This window comes from Phodopus roborovskii, unplaced genomic scaffold (genome assembly GCF_943737965.1).
Source record: "Phodopus roborovskii unplaced genomic scaffold, PHOROB, whole genome shotgun sequence".
Lineage (NCBI taxonomy): Eukaryota > Metazoa > Chordata > Mammalia > Rodentia > Cricetidae > Phodopus > Phodopus roborovskii.
In genome coordinates this window covers 9,161,854-9,183,740 of record NW_026126588.1, presented here as the reverse complement: position 1 = coordinate 9,183,740, position 21,887 = coordinate 9,161,854, and the positions used below count along the sequence as shown (strand labels likewise).

The following is a 21,887-nucleotide window of genomic DNA, read 5'->3' as shown; positions in this document are numbered from 1 at the left end:
CTAAGTATAAGGGAGTCCTGGTAGCTTTGAGGACCCTGGGCCTGCCTGCTACTCTACACAAAGAACTTCGAGGCTGGTATGGAGGGATGTCTTCCAGAGGGGGACTTATTTTCCAATGGCCAAGATGGTAGATCGATCCTCCCATTCTGTCCATTTCTGTTGGTTTGACCTTTAGTACCTACCATGTTGTGTTCTGCAGAGCAGGAAGAGGTGGAAAGCCTGGGAACCTCCTATACCATGGCTTGACCATTGTTGCTAGCCCTTTCTGGGATGAGACACACGGCCCCTCAAAACAGCCTCATTCGGCCCAAGGCTTTTGTGGAGGGCTCTGAATGACTTGTTTTCTCTCCTGGCCAGCGGGCTTTAGTACTGTCTCCTGCCTGTGTCATACACTTGAAAGATTAGCATCGCATATCAAACCGAGCCCCTGTTGTAAGATGAGCTCAGAGAGAACAAAAAAAAAAAGGGAAGGACAGGTGGGCGCAGTGGCCCTGGAGATGGAAGCTGCTTGCAGTGAGCACGCTCCAGCCCAGACCTGTGACCCTTACAGCTGTGAGAGATTGGGAATGGCCTGATCCTTTTACAGTGGGTGAAAGTGTGCCCAGGGAGTTGATTGATGTTCTCAAGGGTGACCAGGAAAGGCAGAGAGAGGCGGGGCCGTCGCTACCTTATACAGCACTAGGGCCCAGAAAGCTGTGGAAAGACTGGGCTCGCCATGTGGAGATGGCAACTTGTGAGACGTGGAGCTGGGTTTGTTCGCACCTCATACTAAATGGCTACCGAGACCACTTTTGACTCAGGGTCCCTCTGGGTGATGAGAAAATTAAAGCAAGTCTCCCCACTGTGTCCGCTAGGGGAAGCCTCTTCCCTCCCAGGAATTACGGTCAAGTCTGGACTTGATTTTCATTTCAGCAACTAAAATTCAGCAAGCAAAACAACTATTTAGAAGCTGGAACAAGTCATCAGCTCCCTGATGCTGCAGAAGCTGCGTACGTCCCTGTAAGTGTGGGCGTGTCGCCTCGCAGCAGAGACTTGATTCTATCCAGTTCCCTAATTACAGCCTGGAGAGCCTATGCCAGTGGTTCTCAACCTTGTTAATGCTGTGACCCTTTAGTGCAGTATGGTGGTGAGCCCAGCCATACTTTCCTTGCAACCTCATAAATTGTAATTTTGCCACTGTTATGAAACATGATGTAAATATCTGATATGTCACCCTAGTGAAAGGGTCGCAGCCAACAGGTTGAGAACCACGTGCCATTCGGTGCGGCACTTCTGCGGGCTTAGCGGAACCTCTGGGCCGCTGGGTTGTTGACCAGCTTGACGCTTGAGATGGATGGGAACACTGGTATCTGGTTGTTTCCCTCCTGTCCAAACCCCTCTGGCCCAGACCCCCACCACTCAGTTTGACGGAATTTTGTTATTGCGACCTTCACTTTCCCAGGTCTCTAGATCAGAACTTTCTTGTGTTTTCAGTTGTTTTTTACAATCTTTTTCTTTTTTTGTCCTTCGATTAACGAGCTTGTTGAGATAAATGTCCTGCAGCATGACAGCCTACTGAATGGTGTGTCGTGTCCAGGGTGTGTCATAAGAAGCCAGAGGCTGTGAATTAGAGGGATCAGGAGTACGTGTCTGACACCTACTTCTTGAGAGATTTCCTTGCAGCCTTGCAGAAAGGGCTGGCTCTTCATGGAGACAATCCAGGAGCCGTGGTATTCCTAAATCATCTGTAGTCTTCTCTCGCCTTCGCGTCTTCCTTTTGTGCTATAGAAAACATCCTTTGTCTTCTTATGTCGCTACCAAATGGAAGGAAGCCCAATGGTAGTCAGCCAGGTCTTTCATTCTGGGACCCTTGCAGAGAACGAGGATGTGTTTCTTAAGGTCATGGTTACAACATAGCACACAGCACAATTCTGAGGGCTAAAAGTGTGAACCCGTGCCAGCTTCTGCTCCTGTCAGGGAAAGAGCCGTTCTCGTTGACTCGTGGATAGCCGCCACCTCCATGCCTCTTCATGTGGCCTCCTGTGTGTCTGTCTCTGTGCCATTGTTTCCCAGGCTTTTAAGGATGGCACAAATCATATTGAAAAGAGTCCCCACCCTAATGACCTCATTTTAAGTTCTTACCCCTGTACAGATCCTATTCCAAATAAAGTATTATGAGGTAATAGGAACTCCAACATAATTTTTGGAGGTGAGGGGGCACAATATAACCCATAACTGTGTGTGTGTATGTGTATGTGTACACATTCACTCTGTGAACCATCTTGGTGTTTATAATTAAGGTATCAGTGACGTTGTCTTCCATCTTCCATGTTGGGAGGTCAGAGATGCTGAAACATGAGTGGGGGTCAGACTCTTGCTCCTGAAGGCTGTGTGTGTATATCCCTGAGTATATTCTAGAGCCGTCTCTCTCCTGCCATCTCAGGGAGTAGATTAAGCCTTCAAGACTTAAGGAATGTATGGTACCTCTGGCATTTGAAGGCCAGTGAGGAGGCAGAGAGGCCTAGTGAGGGGACAGAGGATGGTTCTGGTCCCCAGCTTCTGTGGCCGTGACCTACTCTAGCTACAGATCATTTGAGTACAGTTCCTGTTGTCTCTGAGCCACAGCTGCCATGTCAGTAAACAGGGATAATACTCAGGATTACAGTGAGGCATAAATGATGTCATTTGCCAGACATGCTCGGCGTAGCGCCTTGCTAATACAGGACTTATAATTTGCCACTTGTGGTATTTCTTCCAGTGAGCACATAGGACTGTTCTGTTCATCTTCTTTCTGTGGGAAATAGTGATGAGTTCCATCTATTTGCACAGCACTTTGCAGTTTTATACGTTACTTGTCGGCTTTATTCCTAGAGCTTTTTGGTAAAGGATAGTTTTATTTTTTTTTTTTAACATTTACTTTTAATTACGTGGCTATGTGAGAGATGGGGGGGTGGTATGTACGTGTGAGTGCAGGTGCCCTGGAAGTCCAGAAGAGGTGTCAGATTCCCTGGAGCTGGAGTTCAGGTGGTTGGGAACCATTTGATGTGGGTGTGGGACCCAAACCTGGGTGTCCTCCAAGAGCCGCACATGCTCTAACCACTTCGCTACCTGTCAGCCCTGACATTTTATTTATTTATTTTGTTGCCGGGAGGGTACAGAGTACTACTATCAGCTACTATCAGTAGCTCCTGATCCATCCCACCTATTTTATTTATTGCTGGGCAGGATGGAGACAAGGTCTCGTGGCCCACGTGGGTCTTGAATTCCTTTGTTCCCCCTGCCTCTATCTCCCAGGGCTGAGATGGGGTGGCAGGCATGCACCACCAGGCCCAGCACGCAGTTTGCTTTATTCTCGCTGTCTGTGTGGGTAACAGGGTCAGAGAGACGTGCATACATGGTGGCATAGGGCAGCTCTAGAAATGAGCTTTAGACTCTGTCATGCATGGCCTTCCTAAAAGAGTAAGACAAACTAAAGCAACAAGGTGAAAAAAAAAAATACCACCTTGTCGCTTTGCAAGGACACCTCAAAGTGTAGCCTTGGCCAATCTTTCTTTAGCAACCCCGACATTGCTGGTTGGGCCTCACTTGCTTTAAATACTTGGGGCCAGAGTGTTTCAGATTTTCAGTGTCTTTGGATTGAGGAATGTCTGCATGCATGTATTTAAAAATGTCAGGAGGGGACCCATGTCTGAACTAAACATTTATGCTTATGTTTCACATTCTCTGAAAGTGATTTCTAGTCTAGAGTTTTCCAAACATGGCTTCATGTCCACAGTTAAAATTTTTCAGATTTTCATATTTTTTATAATAAGGATACTCACCCTATGTACCTGTTTCCTATAGATGGAAACATTATAGTGTTGTTGTACTCTTGAAAGCAGCTTCCTGGCTTATAACTGGGACTATATGCCATGCCTATCATGGGGCAAGTACTAACAAAATGGAATTGTTGTATCAAAGGGTCAGTGCCTTTGTAACCTCAACAGAAATGGCCAAATGACCCTTCATGAAGATGGTACTATTTTGCATTCCCACCAGTACTGTGTAATAAGACAAAGATTTCCCCATAGCCTCAGTAGGGATTTTTGCCCATATGACCAGGTATGAAGTGGTATCTCAATGTGATTTTAGTATACATTTCTCTTCTGTGTAAAGCCGAACACCATTTTCAATGCGTAAGAGCTGTCTGTGTTACCGTTTTCAGTCAACTGTCTGTACAATGTATACATTTTTCTGCTGATCTTTGATCTTTCTTTTCATCTCAGACTAGGAGCTTTTTACATTCTGGCAAGATGAACCACTTGTCTGAGAACTGAAAACATTTGCCCCTGGTGGCATTTAATGTCTTTCCTTTCTTTTAATTCTCTCTCTCCCTCTCCCTTTCTCCCTGTCTCTCCTGTATGTGTGTGCCTGTCTGTCTTTCTCTCTGTCTCTCTCTCTGTCTCTGCCTCTGTCTGTCTCTTTCCTTCTCTCCCACCACATGCCGCTCCCTTTCTTTCTTTCAGCAATACTGGGGCTCAAGCATCTATACTCAACCTCTGACCCACATCCCTAGCCCCATTTGTCTCTTGATTTTGTTCACTGTAATTTTTCTCATGTTCATATTCTGGATTTCTATATAATGGAAGAGATCTGAAGTAATGTGGGAATTGTCAGCATAGAAACCCATAGAATGCCCTTATTGGGCATAGGGCAGGAATCAGCCGGGCCACAGGTTACAAACTGGTGGCTTGTGGTTTGAGTTTTCCTGTACATACGTTTTCTTTGGCTTATTTACTATTGACACACGCAGTGTCTAAACTTTTTGAATTAGCCCCCAGGATTGTAAAATCCAACAGTCTCTCTGCTTCAAAAGTGCCAGGAATCGGTCTACACCGGGCCGTGCTCCTTTTTTCCACAGTGGGAAAAAAGCAGCCTCCCCTGTTGTCCCCACCCTAACGCATGCTCAATTCCCCACTTCCCACCTCCCAGACCCCTAAAAGAGACTGCCCATCATTCACCATACACTTAGCCCCGAACTGTGTGCTTTTTCTGTACAATGATGAAAAGGAAGTAGCTCTTTTGTGAACTTGTTTCTTTCTCAAAGTAGACCTGTGACAGGCAGACAGGCCAAGATGGTGATGTGTGAAAAGCATTAGGTATGAGCATATGTCTTGGTTGACATTGGCCACTTCCGGCAGGGGTCTCCATGCAGGGAGTACGCACTTAATGCAGGACCACTCTGCTTTCTGGGCCCTGGAGGCATTTTGCTGTACTCTTGTCCATTCACTTCACCGATTTCATAGCCCAGAGACCTTACTCTTTTAGAAACACACAATAAGTCACTGGCGACACTGTCCTTCCTGGGAGCAGTGGTCCACAGGACCAGTCTAACTTGGATAATAAGAGCAGTGTGATTTTTTTTTTTTTAAACAAGTCTTCTTTTAAAAAAGATATATTATTTAAATTGTATGTGTATGAGTATTTGCCTGCATGTTTATGTACCACACATGTACAGTACCCACACCGGCCAGATAGGGCAACATCTGGCCCTCCGGGACTGGAGTTAGAGATGGTTATTAGCCACCATGTGGACTCCTGGAACCAAATCTGGTTCCAGGTCCTTAAAAAGAGCAGCAAACCCTCTTAACCTCAGTGCTGTCTCCAGCCCCAGAAGCTGTTTTAGATGTGTTAGTGAACAACTCTCTTTAAGGCTGGCTCACGACTTTAATCCCAGCACTCAGGAGGCAGAGGCAGGCAGATCTCTGTGAGTTCGAGGCCAGCCTGGTCTACAGAGCGAGTTCCAGGACAGTCTCCAAAGCAATACAGAGAAACCCTGCCTCAAAACAAAAAACAAACAAAAAACCAAAAAATTTAAATACTTTAAAACAATCAGGTATGAGTTTGTTTGAGCAAAGTTTCAGTTCCCGTAGCTCTATAGAAAGTAGGAACCAGAACCAGACTACTTTTTTCTTCCTTTAATCAAATAGGAAGTAGGTAAGGAAGAAAGCACAGGTGATTTGTGACTCAGTGTACCTCTGGAGACCCTGGATGTGATGTTGTCCCTTAAGAATGCAGGAGGATGACTCAAAGGAGCAACTTATCGCCGGTGATGAAGACAAGGATCGCATGGGGTGGGGTTGACCTTGGGGTAGCATTTGGAGGCTGGGCTGGGGCTCTAGAAACTTCGAGAGCTGAGAAATGTCTACATCCCTGCCACCATCTCCTTGGCCAACTCTTGAGATGACCCAAGGGTCTGTTACACAGCACGATGCTCCCTGAAGAATTCTGAGGTTGTGGACGAGTGTTGCAGAACACAGGTAAAATCTCAGGACTGGAGACTTGTTCCTGCAGCCAGCTCATCATGCTTTGTCTGTCCCCATTGTTCCGCTCTCATCCTAGAGCAGAGCCCCTGTCCGTGCCCCACTGTCTACCCATTCATAGCTACTGACTGACGGCTGCCTCTCTGACACCGTTGTGACTATATGGCCAGAAGTGGATGTTTGTAAGTCGTCTGGGGCTTGCTGCTGCCTTACAGAAGTCCACAGAGCTCATTGTGGCCTATAAAGTCTGTTGGTTCCCACCATGCAGCCCCTGCCTCTGATCCTAGCCTGAGTCCACTTAAGCCACTGCCATTCTGTTGTGTTTTAGTTGTGGCAAAACTTCTCGTCTTAATTATTTTTAAGTAAGCCTGTTAGTCATGTTGGGTTAGGGATTAAGTACATTGACCAATTGTTGAACACACTATCTCAAATTATCTGAAGTGGTAGCCGCTGAATAACTGCTCCCCATTTTCCTCCTTCTGTCCTGAGTGACTGTCACTCTCCTTTTGTCTGTAAGAATGTGACAGTCCTAAGCTGGGCGGTGGTGGTGTACTCCTTTAATCCCAGCACTTGGGAGGCAGAGGCAGGCAGATCTTTGTGATTTTTGAGGCCAGCCTGTGATTTTTGAGTGCCAGGATAGGCTCCAAAGCTATACAGAGAAACCCTGTCTCGAAAAACCAAAAAAGAATAAAAGAAGAACCTGACAGTCCTAGAGAGCCTGTACCTATGGGATCTGATGCAATGTCAGTGTCGAAGCATGTGTGTACACGTCCTTCCTTTGAAGGCGGATTGGGGAATATCTGCATATGTGTATTAAGAAATCTCAGAGTCAGGGTGGAACCTGTGTCTGAACTACATTTCCTTCATGCTTCACATTTACTTCTTAGCCACTGAAAGTGGCTTTGTATGTATTTCTAGTGTGGTCTTCTTCGTGTGTGAATGGGTATGTATTTGTGGGTGGGTGTGCCTATTGGTGTGCCTTGGAGTCAGAGGTCAGTTCCTCAGGAACTTGAGACAGCATCTGCTGTTGGCATGGAACTTGCCAAGTGGGTTAGATCGGCTGACCTAGGAATGTGGCCCTTTGTACCTCCCTGGTGCTGGGATTACAAGCACACGCTACCATGCCTGGCTTTTCATGTCGGTTCTCAGGGTGGCACTCAAATCCTTGTGCCAGAAATTCTTTGCCGAGCGAGCCATCTCCGCAGCCCTGAAATCCTGTTTTCAATTCTTTTGAGTTTATATTCAATAGTAATGCTGAGCCCTATACTAATCATTATTTTAAGTTTTCTGAGCAACTTCCATACAGTTTTCTGAAGTGGATGCACTGAGTTACGTTCCCACCAGCGAAGCACATGGTTCCAATTTCTTCACATCCCCAGCAAGACATTTTATTTTCTCTAATTGTAGCTTTCCTAGTGGGGAGGTCGTTCTGATGTGCATTTCCCTGATGCTCGGTGATGTTAGACCGAGGATTGCAAGCATGCATATGCCACCACCCTGGTCTTATTTCAATAATTTTTAGACCACACTCCCTGGGTTGAATGTGGGCCCCGGTTTCGCTAATAGTGACTTTGATGGTGAAACCCTGTACATGCCTGGTTCTAATGTAGTTCCAAAATATGCCCTAGTTTTGTCTCCCTCGCCCCTCATTTATGAAGGAGGTAAGAGGAAGGGAAACAGAATCTAGTCCTACAGAGATGGAGGATGGCTCTTTCTCTCTGCTTCCCTTCCTCCCTCCCCTCCCCCCCCCCTTGTGGCTTCTTCCCTGTTGGGAGGATTAACACTTGTCTCATCCCTTCTCCATCCTTGGCTGCCTGTCTCTGCCCTTCCTGTCTCTCCCCCTGCTGGATTGGATCCTGGGCTGGCTTCCTGACACTGTCCTTACTTGTAGGTCTGATCTTGTTCACTGCTGCTCAGGACATTTTCTGCAATACAAATGTCACCACTTGGGTGCTTCTCTGCTTCCTTCAGCCTAAAGAGCACAACCCTTCCGCGGCTCGTAGGCTGTCCCTGGTAGCCCTGTCTTTCACCCGTGTCTTAAGGGCCTTTCTGAGCGCTGGGCTTGGGTTGCCTATCCAGTGTGCCTGGACCCAGATTTCCATAACTTCCTGGTCTTCCTACCAAGAAGACCCAGTACCTGCCCTGTAGCCATAGTGCATCCTTGCCTGCTGTAGCCTTGCCTGTCTCTTGCCAGTGGGACTGTTTATAGTGTAACTGTTCCCTATTCCAACCCCCACTTGGATCAGACCCCCAAGGGCAGAGACTTAACGCTAGCCCAATGCCTTTCATAAAGTAGGTATTTATGGCGGAGGGAGATGGAAAAGGAAAGTGTCAGATCTCTAGATCTTATCCCTGTCCTAGACTCTGCCCTCTGTCACGTTCTCCCAGCCCAGGGTGGCTGAAGTTAACAGGAACTCCCACAGTGACCCAGTTCAAAATTCCTTCCTTCTCTGGCCACCGAGAAACAAACTGACCCTGGCCTGCCTTCTGGTAAATGCAACCCAGCAGGGATGACTCAGCCTTGTGTGACTCAGGTTCAGCCGCACAGCTGGAAGGGCAGCCAGCACGTCTGCAGGGGAGGGCAGTCATTAAAGCTGGAGCCCCAGGCAGGCTGTGCCAGCTGGCCACACCGGAGCAAGGCTACAAGCTGCCCTCTCTCAGCTGGTGTGGCAGCACTGGGGTCAGGAGGCTGAGACAGGAGGATTGCCACAAGTTAGAGGTCTACATAGTAAGACCCTATCTGTAAAGGCAAACAAGTCTTTTACCTAATTTAATTATTTCATATAATAATCCACCATTTGCTGGAAGCCTGCTGTGATTTTAGGTATGATGCTGTAGTCCTTGTTCTGTTTAATCCTCGCAGTAGCCCAGCAGCAGAAGTAATAGCAAATATGTACCAAACATATACCTCCTACACACATTTTACATACATGCACACACACACACTCACATACTTGAACACCCCCTGCATATACACGCGCATGCGAGCTCACACACACACACTACACACATGTGCACACACACACATACTCGAACACCCACTGCACACATACGCGCATGCATGTGCACACACACGTATGCACTACACATATGTGCACACATGCACACACACAACGTGCCACACTTACTGCATTAAGTGCTTCTCTCACGGTAATGACAAAATACCTGATAAGAGCAGGTGAAAGCAGAGAGGGTCTATTTGAGCTCACAGTTTGAGGGTACAGCCTATCATGGTAGGGAGGGCATGGTACAGGAATTTGCAGCCGCTGCTGACATTGTATTCACAGTTAGGAAACAGATCAGGTGGTACCATCTACATGCAGGGAAGGTCTTTCCTCTTCAGCTAAACATTTCTGGGAACACCTTCAGGAATGATCCAGAAGTGCGTTTCCAAGGTGATTTTAAATTCAGGCAGGTTGTCAGGTTGTGAATCATCACCACACAGTGCTTAGCATGATCCATCTTTTTTTTTTTTTCAATACTCCATGGTACAGTAGCTCTTATCCCTCCCTACTTCAGATGTAGAAACCTGGGCACTAAAAGAGAACTTAGACAGTCGCCTCACAGTGGTGTAGAAAGTAAAGGACAGGATTATGACATAGGGGAGGAAATTGAGCCCAGAGAGGTTAGTCGTTTACCCAAAGGCACATGGCCAGGCAGTGATGGGCTACAGCGCCTTTCTGCCAGTACCCTAGAGCTGTGCAGACATCACGCTCTGAGCTTGGTCCTCTGCTGCCCTCCGCATGGGACCTTCCCAAGGACCAAGTGCAGAGATAAGGCAGGCACCTCTGAAGCCGGGGTGCAGCAGATGGGGGGCACTGAGAGAATGCTGTGTTTTCCATCTCTTCCCCCTTTGGGGTCTCAGAGCATCTCCTCACCTGGGAGATACTGACAAGATCCCTTTTTCCCCACAGACAGCGAGACAGTCCACTACCACTACGGCCCAAAGGACCTGGTCACCATCTTGTTCTACATCTTCATCACCATCATCTTGCATGCTGTAGTACAAGAGTACATCTTAGACGTAAGTGACGAGTTTGGATTCTGGGGTCAGAAGCTGGGGGGTCCATTAGGATGCTGAACCTTACCTTGAAAACCGCAGCTCTGATTCCTCTGTCTGCTAACTTAGATCCTCTGGATGGCCCCAGAGGCTAGATCCTTCACCACTCTGTTTCTGTCCTCTCTTAGATTCTTTAGTTCACATTCGGGGCAGCAGTTCATAAGGGAGAAAGCTATCCGGAAGACAGCATGGGTATCTCCTCGGGGTCTCTCAAAAAGCATGACTGGAAGATGTTTTCTTTCCACAGAAGCTAACAGCCTTAACACCTACTGCTTTCTAAAAGTGTTGACCAGAAACTCAGCACCATAGACAGGCAGTAGGCTTATGCTCAGTAGCTGGGGTTGTAAGGAACTCTGTAAGTCTTTTTGTAAAGGGGGAACGGTAGCGTGTAATCTGCTGGGTATCTGCATGCTGGTGTATTGACATGTCGGGTTTCCTCTCGTCTGTAGAAAATCAGCAAACGGCTTCATCTCTCCAAGGTCAAACACAGCAAGTTCAATGAATCTGGACAGCTGGTCGTCTTTCATCTCAGCTCGATGGTATGGTGCGTCTACGTGGTGGCAACGGTGAGTAGTCCCCGTGACTGCTGAAGAGTGAAAGCCAAGCCACCAGGCGTGCCCTTCAGTGCCAATGAAATGACGGTGAAGGGCTTAAAGGGAAGAAAAAGAGCTAGGGACAAACGCCTTGGAATTGAAACTGGTTTTACATTCACCGGGTATTATAGGGAGTGGCTAGATTAAGTAGTATAAATATACACCGAATGGAGTCCTCTTTTACAAAGAAAAAAAATGTGTTACAGTTTTTACCCGTGTTCCGATACCAGGTGTCCACATAGCTCTGTGTTGTTAGCCCTGTCTTCAAACACTGTCCCACCGGGTAAATTCCCCCACCAGTCCTGGGCCAACTACATGCTAGGTAAATGCTCTTCCCCGTGAACTATGTTCTCCACCCACTCAATACTCACTCCATATTCACTCAATACCCCTGATGTTGACTTCACAGTCCCCAGGTCAGTCAGTTTTTCCAGTGTGTCCCCAGCCACGGACTTCCAAAGTGGCAAGCATGGAAGCGTGGCTTGGACTTGGGGGTCTGGCTCTGTTCGTGTTGCTGTGACAAAATACCTGATACAAACCCCTGGAAGGAGGGAAGACTTAGGCTGGCTCATAATCTTAATGTCCCCATCTGTGGCGACTGAATTCCACTGCTTGGCGCCTGAGGAAGAGATCCATTGCATGGAACGTGGAACAAAGTGGCTCATTTCACGGTGGACAGGAAGCAGAGACAGAGAGAAAGAAACCAGGGTCAGTGTGCCCCCCTTTGGGGCATGTCCCAGTGACGTACTTCCTCCAGCTAGGCCCCACCTCCTAGCCTCTACCACCACCCAGCAGTACCACAATTGATGCCACACAAACTAATCACGTCTCCAAAGACCCAGCCCTGAGCACTGCACCGGAGACCAAGTCATGAATACAAGTGTCTTGGGAGTGTACTTCACATCTAACCAGTTAACAAAGGCCAGCATTGCCCTTCTGTACATCAAATCATTTGATAGAAAAGCAAAAATCCCTTCAGACAAGGACTGTGGATTGTTTTCCCAGGTTCACTGTCCTATTAGCAGCCACTCTGTTCCGGAGCACCTTTGTCTATAACCAGGTCCCAGCAGAAACCCAGGCCTGGGATTTGGAGATGACACCAGCCCTCTGACCTCAGAGATCCTTCCCTGCTCTGCTGCCTCCCCTGTCTCTCACTGACAGAGATGGAACCCTGACTCCAGAGCTGACCGCGGACTGACTGCACAGACTTAAAGCAGGAGGCAACATGTCCCTTTTGTGTGTTGCTTTTATTCCTATTATCAGTTCATCTCAGAACACTTTCCGAGCAGCTCGCTAGGAATTTTAAATGAGAGAGCAAAGACTTCCGTCCTCTCAGAGGGGGCTCCCATATCCATCCCTACTCCCAGGGGACAGAGCGACATTGCAGCAATGGGGCCGGCCGCCCTTGTGTACTGAGCCTGTGAGCTTTACCATCTCAGGCCTCTCCCAGCTTCCTGACGTTGAGTCCATGCCCACCTCTTAGAGGCCTTTGCTGCTCGAGACCAAAGGGCGTCAGTCAGCATACCAAAGACACTGGACGGTTCTGTGGGGCGTACTACCTCATCTCTGAGGCCTTCTGCCCTTGTACCCTCACTGACATCCCACCCCAGCCATGACAAGACCCAGGGTCTCCATAGGGAAATTCCCAGGGCTTTCATCTTTTAGAAAGCCCATTCCCCACTCCACACGCTCAGCAAGACACTCACCTCCTCCATCCTCATCGTCTGCATGGGAGGAAGGACGATGGAGAATTTGAAAAGTCATTTGGTGTACGTTGGTGTTTTGCCTGCATGTGTGTGGCTGAGGGCGTTGGAGCCCCTGGAAGTGGAGTTACAGTTGTGAGCTACCACGTAGGTGCTGGGAATTAAACCCAGGTCCTCTGGTAGAGCAGTCAGTGTTCCTAACCGCTGCACCCATCTCTCCAGCGCCGAGGAGTTGTTTTGTAAAGGGAGCACAGACACCTGGTTTTCAAATCCCAGTTTTCCACTGGAGTGGGAAGCTGTCATGGCTCTCCCCTCTCCTGCACTTCCCCAAGTCAGCCCATCCATCCTGGCTGCTCCGCCTTCAAAGTTCTGAAATTCTCAGCTCTGCTTTCTATATGTACAGTCACTCCCCGAAGTCCTGTGGGCCCCTCAAAGGTCAGACGGTGGTCATGTGCCCTGGCATCTCTAGCAGGGTCAGAGATGTTCTTTCCGTTCAGAGGACAGCCTCACAGGGAAGCTCATCTGGCTCCAGCCCTCATTAAAGTAAAGGATACATAACCCCGGGCCCCCTCTGCCTTTTGGCTGCACTGCCGATTTCCTCCTTTCCTGGGGAGTGTACTTCCATTCTGGGCCCTCCACTCAGCCCGTTATCCGCTCCACCAGATGGATCTCTTTAAAGCCCGAGCTAAATCATGTGTTCTCTCACTTAAAATACGTTCCCCTCACAGCTGCGGTGAAATTGTTTTCTCTTCCTTGCTTGTGTGACCGGGGTCCTGGAAGCTTGCTGGTGACGTCAGCATGGACGATGCTCATCACGGCTCCTCTGGCTCTGCTGGCCGCTTCCTTTGCTGGAGTACTCTGTGCACAGACATCAGATGGCCAGCCCCTTCATGCCATCCTAAGTGTCACTTCCTCAGAACGCCCTCCCCCTTGGCATTTTCCACACCACGCCTGTTTATTGGTGTTTTACTGACTCAAGCTGCCCGCTAGCAGTCACCGTGTTCCAACTGCCCACACCCTTAGTGCAGTCCCTGGCACGGGCTAAGACAAATGGCACGGGGGGGGGGGGGTTGTCTGGGTCTAGGTAGCAGCTGGCTGTGTTATGTCTAAACTCTGCTAGCTCTGTGGTTCTTGTTTGAACCCCAGAAAGGAAGGTGGCTAGGGAAATAGGAGTGATTGCTCCAGCATGCTGAGGCCTCGAATGGGTAGCTGTCAAGAATCGGAAGAGAACAAAGTGTTTCCCCTGCCTGCCCCCCCCTCCCTGCCCCACCTGTTCGGGCTGGAAGGGGTTACAGTACTTGCCGAGTCCTATGCGACCCCGGATCTCAGATGCCTTGGCATGCCTGAACTCGGAGGCAGCCAGCCCCAGCCCTCCTTTATCCTCCCTCAGACAGCTGCCTAGACAGGGCTGGAAAGGGCTCCTCACTGAGTGTGAGTCATTTTTCCTTTGACTCGCAGCCCCGCCTCCTCCAGTCCCAGTGGACTGGACATTTGCAAGCAGGCAGCATTTTTTTTTTTTTTTTTTTTTTTTTTGGCTTGTTGGCTTCAAAGTTCTGACCTCTCTGTCTCCTAAGTGAAGAGGCCAGTCAAGAAGTTCCTGTTTAAACACACACACACCCATCCAAGCCTTGGGTCCCTGGGGTGCCACGGATCCTGGCCTATCTTTTTGGAAGAATGCCTCCGCCTCCATACACACACCGCCAGCGGGTCCAGGAAGTGCCACTCGCCTTGTTAAATACCATAGCTGCTTCCTCTAGGAAGAAGCCATCTCCCCGTTCAGGGTTTTCTGGAATGAGGCAGTGTGGCTCATTGGGTGTCACTGTGCCTGAGGGCAGATGTGTGAGTGGCATAAATGAGGATGTGTTAATGCTCACTGCTACCACCACTCCGGTGCCCAGAACCCCGTACCCCTGTGCCTCACTGTGTGTGACCACGGCAGTTGAGCCAGTAAGGGTTGGGGTGAGGCCTCTTCCTTCCAATCTAGGTTGCCTTGTCTCTCTGATCGGTATCTGATCGGCCCTGTCACTTAGCTCACCTAGCTCACTGTGCTCCTGGAGGCCCCAGGGTCGTAGCTTCAGGACTGTGGACAGTACTCAGAATGCATGGTGTAGCTGAGTCGGGCATTAGTGACTTGAGGGCAGGTGGATGAGCTCTCCTTGGAATCACAGCTTGCAGTCCTAGCAACCAGAAGCTTTGAGGGATGTGCCGGCTCTGTAGACTTTCTCATTCACCAGCTCAGCTCACAGTGGGCTACTGGGCAAACCTCTTCTCAGGAGATCTTTCCTGTTTCCTCATTCCCTTTTTTTTTTCCCCCTTCAGAAAAGAGTTGCTGAAAACATTCATCAACTCATTCACTCAGTCAACCAGTGTTCATTATTGGACTTTTTCTGGGCATGGATTGTCTTCTCCTGTATCTCATCCTCTTGTATTAAAGAAAGATTCGTCTTACCTGTCTGTAGGAATGCTGCAGGTCTTTGGCTGAGGGGAGTGTCTTAGTTGGGATTCCCATTGCTGTGGTAACACCAGAGGTAACTTTGGAAGGGAAGGGTTTGTGGTCTTACAGCTTTTATACATCATCCGGGGGTGTCAGGGTCACAGTGTACCCAGTTAGGAAGCAGAGCAAGATGAATGCTGGCTGGTGCTCAGCTCTCATTCTCCTTTTTATCCTGCCGGGGACCCCGGCCCATATGGCAGTGATACCCACAGTATGAGTCTTCCCTCCTTAGCCTAACTTAGAAACTTCCTCATCGGCAGGAGCGGAGGTTTACCTTGTAGGTGATGTTAGAACCTGTCAGTGTTCACCGTCACAATGATGTGAAAGGCTTCAGTTTCCAGTGGGTATTCTACTGCATTTAACCCACTAACGTGGAAGCAATTCTCGAGTGTATGGACATCTGGCAGGTACCACGCTAGACACTGTTACACAGACTCACGTGTATTTCCAGCAGTAACTCCATAAAGTTAGTATTTCACTTTACATATGAGCCTGAGGAAACTGGCCAACTAGCAAGCTGCTGCAGTAAATGTAGCTTCTGTAAGGCCCAATCTTCAGACACAAGTTGCCAGGCCTCGGAGCATGGCATGTCCCTTCACGGTTGGACAAGTGCCAGTGGGCCCTCCACACTGGGCTCCTTTGTTTCCAAAAGCTTGGTAGCTGGTGGAGGCCAGGTGCATCCCTGGTCCCTGGACTAGTCACAGCCCCCAACAGGTCACATGGCCATGTCTCTAAATGCTTTCTTTTCTTGCCCACTCTAGGAAGGCTACTTAACAAACCTGAGGAGCCTCTGGGAAGATTACCCACATGTGTACCTCTCGTGAGTATTCGTGTGACTCCCTAAGGCCGTTGAGGACCAGGTCATGACCCGAACCCTGAGCCCGTAGATCACAGGGTTGCAAGCAGTAGGTCTGTCTCTGAGAATCAGCACTCAAGGTCTGAGGTGCCTGGTCTCCATGCAGCACACGCGAACAGAACTCTCTGCCTGGCTCTGTGTCTTTTTTGGAGAGCCTGCAAGTTCATAGCACACTTTCCACTCCTGTTCCTGTTAGTGATGCTGCCAAAGCCTGGGCCTGCCTCCTTCTGGAGGCCACCCTGTGTCCCGAAGGCCTCTCAGAGCAGCCACAGCAAAGGGTGTGGAGCTTAAAAGCCTAGAGCCTCTCTGTTGTTGTATGCAGTGGCTGCCATGTCCTCACACCTTATGCTGTGATCAGCTTCCTCCACTGCTTTTCCTTCTCTGGGTTGGGGAAAAAAAAAAAAATGTGTTTGCCCACTATCGCTCCCTCCTGCGGACTTACCGTGGCACTTTAAGTGGTCTTATACGTGGTGCTGTGGATGTGGTGGTCTCTGGCTCCCATCCCTCCCTCCCTCCCTCCTTTGCTCCTGGCCCTGCTGGTCACCCACAGCCTTGGCTTAGTGCCTTCCCTTGTGTTCTCAGCAAGTGCCCTGGGGATGCTCTTGGTCCCACTGGGTTGCTTAATCCCCTGTCTCTAGCTTCCAGGTGAAGTTTTTCTACCTGTGTCAGCTGGCCTACTGGCTGCACTCACTACCTGAGCTTTACTTCCAGAAGGTCCGGAAGGTGAGTACGCCCTTCTCCTGCCCTCTTTGGAGGCCCCTGTTCCCCACGGCCCTCCCTCCCGTTGTTCCCAGAGACCTCTCCTCTCTCTTTCTCTGGAGGCATGATGTGTTGGCTAATGACGGAATTAGCTCCTGTGAAGTCCCACACAGACCCCCCCCCAAGACAGCAGTCAGATGTGTGACCATTGGCAAAAGTCTAATCTAATCTACATACTGGATGGAGAAGATCTTGCCATCTGCTGTCCTTTCTGTACTTTTCCTCGGGTAATGCTGAAAATCCTCTTCTTTCCCAACCCATGCCTGCCTTCTGGCGCCAGGCCCGAAGCTGCTGCCCTACCCTTCTTGTCCAAGGCCCAGGGTGTGGCGTTCTGGTGTGACATGGGACTGTGGGAGTAAGGAGACCCAGCCCTTTCTTGTTCCCCTTCCATGTCCCCTCGGTCCTCTGCATACTCAGAGAATGAACATGCTCATTGCCCGTCCCTCTCTCTTCCAGGAAGAAATCCCCCGCCAGCTACAGTACATTTGCCTGTACCTGCTTCATATCGCTGGGGCATACCTCTTAAAGTGAGTGAGGGCAGAGCCGACCCGTTTCCTTGGCCTTTTATGTCTCTGTGTCTGTCCACGTGATCTCCCAGGCAGCAGGCATTTAGTAGATACCAGCTGTTTGAGGAGTGCCATGCTGAGAATTTGGAGTACAGAACGCGGTGAAATAGTCTCGTCTTAGTGGTTCATTCTCCGCCTGGTGGGAAAGACAGTTACAAGAAAGACAGGTGTGATGAGCTACGAGATGGCATGCACCACTGGCCATGAGAACCCCGAGCCTTAGCCACCTGGGCCTGAGGCAGAACCAAGGAAGACTTCCGGTGAAGCTGCCCTTTGAACTATGGCTTTGCCACCACAAACTGGGCTCCTGCCACGTGGTGTCCAAATACTGCTGGAGCGTACAGCCCTGGGGTTGGTTTCAATTTGGCTTGGAATGAAATGGAGAGCAGTTAGCTGTATGATTGTTCTAGAAGTGGGAAGGGTTCCTATGTTAGACTGTGAGGTCCTTTTTTTATGGACAGTACATTGATAAATGAGCTATGCCGTTGGTATCTGGGCTTTCCATGTGCAGAAGAGAACCTGAATTTTGGGTAGGCTAGCCTTTGAGAGCTTCACTTTGGTATCCAGATGTCCTAGAGGGCTGTGGTTCTGAGGAATTCACAACAGGCTTCCTGTGAGAATGGCTGACATGGGAGTGTGTGTGTGTGTGTGTGTGTGTGTGTACAGGAGCGCATGCACGTGTGTTAGGGTCCACCAGATGTCAGGCTCTGGCTTGCTGTCCCCAGAGGCCAAGGGCCATGGCAACGGTCCCTGCTGTGTCCTGATGTTGGATGGTCATGGCTCACGTGCAGAGGGTTATGGTGACTGTTTGCTCCCCAGCACTGTATACTGAGCACCACACAAAGCGGGGGGGGGGGGGGGCTTCCTGCCATCTCAGTGGGAAGTCAGACGGCAGGAAATCTTGATACATGCACCCACAGAGCTTGGCAGCCTTGTTCAGGGCCCCCCTGCGTGATTCTGGCAGAGTGAGGACGGAAGGGGCCAGATACCGTGACACGTATGAGTCCAGTTCATTATTGGGGACAAGTGAGGGCAGCTGACCCAGATGAAACAGGTCATAGCCGGGAGTCAGTCCAAGAAACTACCTGAAGGTTTAGCAGCTCAGATGTCACAAAGGATAAGGCATCGTTGTCCCCACCCCACCCCCAAAGAAGCAGAAAACAGAGCAGCAGCCTGAGCTACCACCAGCCAGTGGCTTCTGCTCTGAGGCATCTTGCAGGGAAGGTAAGGCTCATCTCTTCCCCTAGCCTCAGCCGCCTGGGCCTGATCTTGCTGCTGCTGCAGTACTCGACCGAGTTCCTTTTCCACATGGCTCGGCTCTTCTACTTCGCAGATGAGAACAATGAGAGGCTGTAAGTGGGGTTGCTGGGCGCCCGGAGACCTCTGGGGTGGGAGCATCTCCTAAGGTATGAGCGGCCGGAGGCGGAGGCGTCCACTTTGGGTGTCAGCCGCCTGTGTGCAGGCAGCGCCCTTTGCTTCTTGGTGATCTAGAACTCCTGCAATTCTTACCTTGCTGAGTCCTGTTCTCTGTCCCACTCTGGGTGGCTTCTGGAGAAGGAGGGTGAAGGCTCCTTGAAGGGCTCTCAAAGCTGACATTCCTTCTGCCCCTGCGAGCAGGTTTAATGCCTGGGCTGCTGCGTTTGGGGTCACACGCCTCTTCATCCTCACTCTCGCTGTGTTGGCCATCGGCTTTGGATTGGCTCGGGTGGAAAACCAGGCATTTGACCCCGAGAAAGGGAACTTCAACACCTTGCCTTGCAGGTGAGTTGGCAGAAACCTGAGGTGGCGAATCGGGGCTCTCTGGGCACAGCCGGGCACCTCTTGAACATGGCACATCTTCCCAGATGGCCAGGGGAAAGAAGACCCTTGAGGCTCCCACTCAGTGGCATTTAGGAGCGAGTCTACTGACATCAGTCTCCTGCTTCCACCCAACATTCACGTCTCAGCTCCGTTAGGCTGACCGCAGGGAGGACCCCAGTCCAAATGCACCGCGCTTGCTCGGCACACCGTGGTGCAGAGGACAATGCTCATTCAGGCTACATTGATCGTGACAGCCTCATGAGACTTTGGAACTTTGTCCCCCTTGCCTTGCTCTGTGGCCTTCAGGAAGCTAGGTGGATGAAGCTGCCATAGGCTTTAGTGTGCATGTGGTCTGTCTAGGGCTGTCACGCTGGTATGTGACATGCTAGAAGAGAATTATTTCAGTACTCTCATGACTTAGTTGCGTTACCAATTTCTGTATAGCTTAGACCGCTCCCACTGTGGGCCGTGCATACGGGAGAGAGGCAGCTGTGGATCTGTAGGTGTAGGGCGAATGTGATTGTGGGGTGTGAGTGTGCAGCTGGCACCGTTTCCCTCCCATCCCCTTGGGGGGGGCCTTCACCTCACGTGTGTGTCTGAAGTCTGCGGGAGCAGAGACTGCTTGATGTGCAACCTTCCTGTGGCTGTGGGGAGGGCGAGCCACCGGAGCTCCAAGGATCTCCCCCATAGCTCCTTCTGCAGGCTGCAGAGCCTCGCCTCGCCAACCCTCAGACCTGTCTCTCCTGTGTGCAGGCTCGGCGTGCTGCTGCTGGTGTGTGCGGCCCAGGCCTGGCTCATGTGGCGCTTCATCCACTCCCAGCTGCGGCACTGGCGGGAATACTGGAAGGAGCAGAGTGCCAAGCGCAGAGCCCCAGCTGCCCCCAGGCTTCCAGCCAGGCCCATCAAGAGGGAACCTGGTGAGTGAGTGCCAGGGCTGTGGCAGACAGCCAGTGGGTGGGGGTCCATCTGGGATGGGGGAGAAGAGTTGGGACCTGGCTCCCAGGTACTCTACAGACCAGTCCTCTGGCTCCTCCTTCTAGGAGCATCTCTCTGGGCCTGGTGCTCGCTCGATGACCAGTGTATAATTGGGCATAAGCCAGAGACCCAATGTGAGCAGGCTGACCGGAACAGGGCCCTGAGCCCTGGCCACTATGGTCTAGGAGAGCAGTGGGTGGGGAATTCTGGAAAGAAGTATGTTTTCTGGGTGGCTTCTGGCATCCAGCCCAGTGCTGCTGCTGCTGCTGCTGCTTCTGCTGCTGTCACCCATGCCCTGTGCTATGCGGGGCTGTGTCATCACCTGCACTTGTGCCCACCCCTGCCTCCCGGGCTGTTAGCTTCCCACCTCTCAGAGTGAGCGATGCAGTGAGGGACGAAGGGTGAGCAGCAGGGATGGGACACCCTCACCTCCTTTGGCTCCGGAGCATCCCAGAGTGAGTCCCTCCACCCACGGGTCCTCAGACATCCCAGCCCTAATCTGCTGCCCAGCCTGGGGGCCTGTCTGCATGCCTGTTTTCTGACTCACCTGCATTTTTCTAGGCAGCTGCCTGCCTGGCAAGAGCTTGAATGTTTGTGTACAGCTGGGTGTGAGGAGGCCTGGGGGCGGGGGAGGGGGGGTGGGCGTGGGTCAGAGGTTAGGAGGAGGGGTTTCTATGTGGCCCGCACCTCACTGAGTTTGTGGAGATATTTTTTCTCAATGAAAGACGGCACCGTTCTACAGAAGGAGTGTCCAGCTTTATCCCCGAAGCATCTTGTTCCCTATCTCTCCTCCTTGTCACCATTCCTGCTGCTGAGGCCTCTGCAGGGCTAAGAGGAGCTACGAGGTTCAAGCTGGCCTTGCTCCAACGTCCCTTGGTTTCTGTATCGCCCCAGATGCTCTCCGGAACAGATAGTCAAAGACCAAGCCCCTGAAACAAAGCCACTCATCGAAGATGCTAGCACAGGCAGCAATCCACCCTGCACTGGCCTCCACTGGGTGCAGATGGTTCCTCACTAAATGGTCCGCGTGCAGCAAGGCCGTGCCTCCAGCCGTCAGACACCCCCACCGTCCATGCCTCCATTTTCCAACCTTGGTCTCAGCAGTAACCTCGTGTGTGTCTCTCTCTCCACCCCCCAGGTTACCATGAAAACGGAGTGGTGAAAGCAGAGAACGGAACCTCCCCACGGACTAAGAAACTCAAGTCTCCCTAAGGCCAAAGTGCTGGGAACGGAATCCACTGGGTGAGGGCAAAAGGTCCTGGCCCGCAGCTCAGCCTCTCCATCCTCCCTCCTAGCCGTGCGCCAGCTCCATCGGCAGAAACCTTGGCATCAAAGGGGGAGTTTGCTTTCTACCTTCTCGGCTTTCTCTTCTTCCATAACCCGTTTTCAATAAAGCCAAAAATCTTCCTCTCTTGCTCCCTCCAGCCACCTCCTGGCTTCACCTCTGTCCCGTGTTGGGTCTTCTCAGAGGCCTGCAATCTCCCGGCCATCTTTCTCGCTCACTTCCTTCTCTTCCTTCACGGCTGCTTCTTTTCCTCTTCACTTCCTGACTTTAATGTGCAATTTCTCTGCTTCCTTCCTTCCTTCCTTCCTTCCTTCCTTCCTTTCTTTCTTTCATTCTATTTTACAATGAGAGGGAACTAAGATTGCAGTCCTACCCATCACTCCCAGGACCTGTCAATCTGGAAGCCTGTTGCCAAGGAGCTTTCCCTTGGAGCTGGTGGCAGCTCCTCGGTGGCCTTTGTGTGGATGGGCACGAGGAGGAAAGGCCACCCATCCCTCTCGGATCACTATACTCTT

The 21,887-nt window shown here is 50.6% G+C and overlaps 1 protein-coding gene across 1 annotated transcript in view; it reads left to right on the top strand.

The window, feature by feature from the left end:
* Tram2 (translocation associated membrane protein 2) overlaps window positions 1–21,494 on the top strand; it is a 67,607-nt gene extending 46,113 nt beyond the window's left edge. Inside the window, exons 3-11 of the mRNA XM_051204338.1 lie at window positions 10,196–10,305; window positions 10,791–10,907; window positions 15,893–15,951; window positions 16,626–16,710; window positions 17,203–17,273; window positions 18,560–18,664; window positions 18,930–19,073; window positions 19,866–20,029; window positions 21,226–21,494. Coding sequence (XP_051060295.1) covers window positions 10,196–10,305; window positions 10,791–10,907; window positions 15,893–15,951; window positions 16,626–16,710; window positions 17,203–17,273; window positions 18,560–18,664; window positions 18,930–19,073; window positions 19,866–20,029; window positions 21,226–21,299 — 929 coding nt within the window. The 3' untranslated portion in view covers window positions 21,300–21,494. The remainder of the gene's footprint in view (window positions 1–10,195; window positions 10,306–10,790; window positions 10,908–15,892; window positions 15,952–16,625; window positions 16,711–17,202; window positions 17,274–18,559; window positions 18,665–18,929; window positions 19,074–19,865; window positions 20,030–21,225) is intronic.
* Window positions 21,495–21,887: the final 393 nt, after the last annotated feature.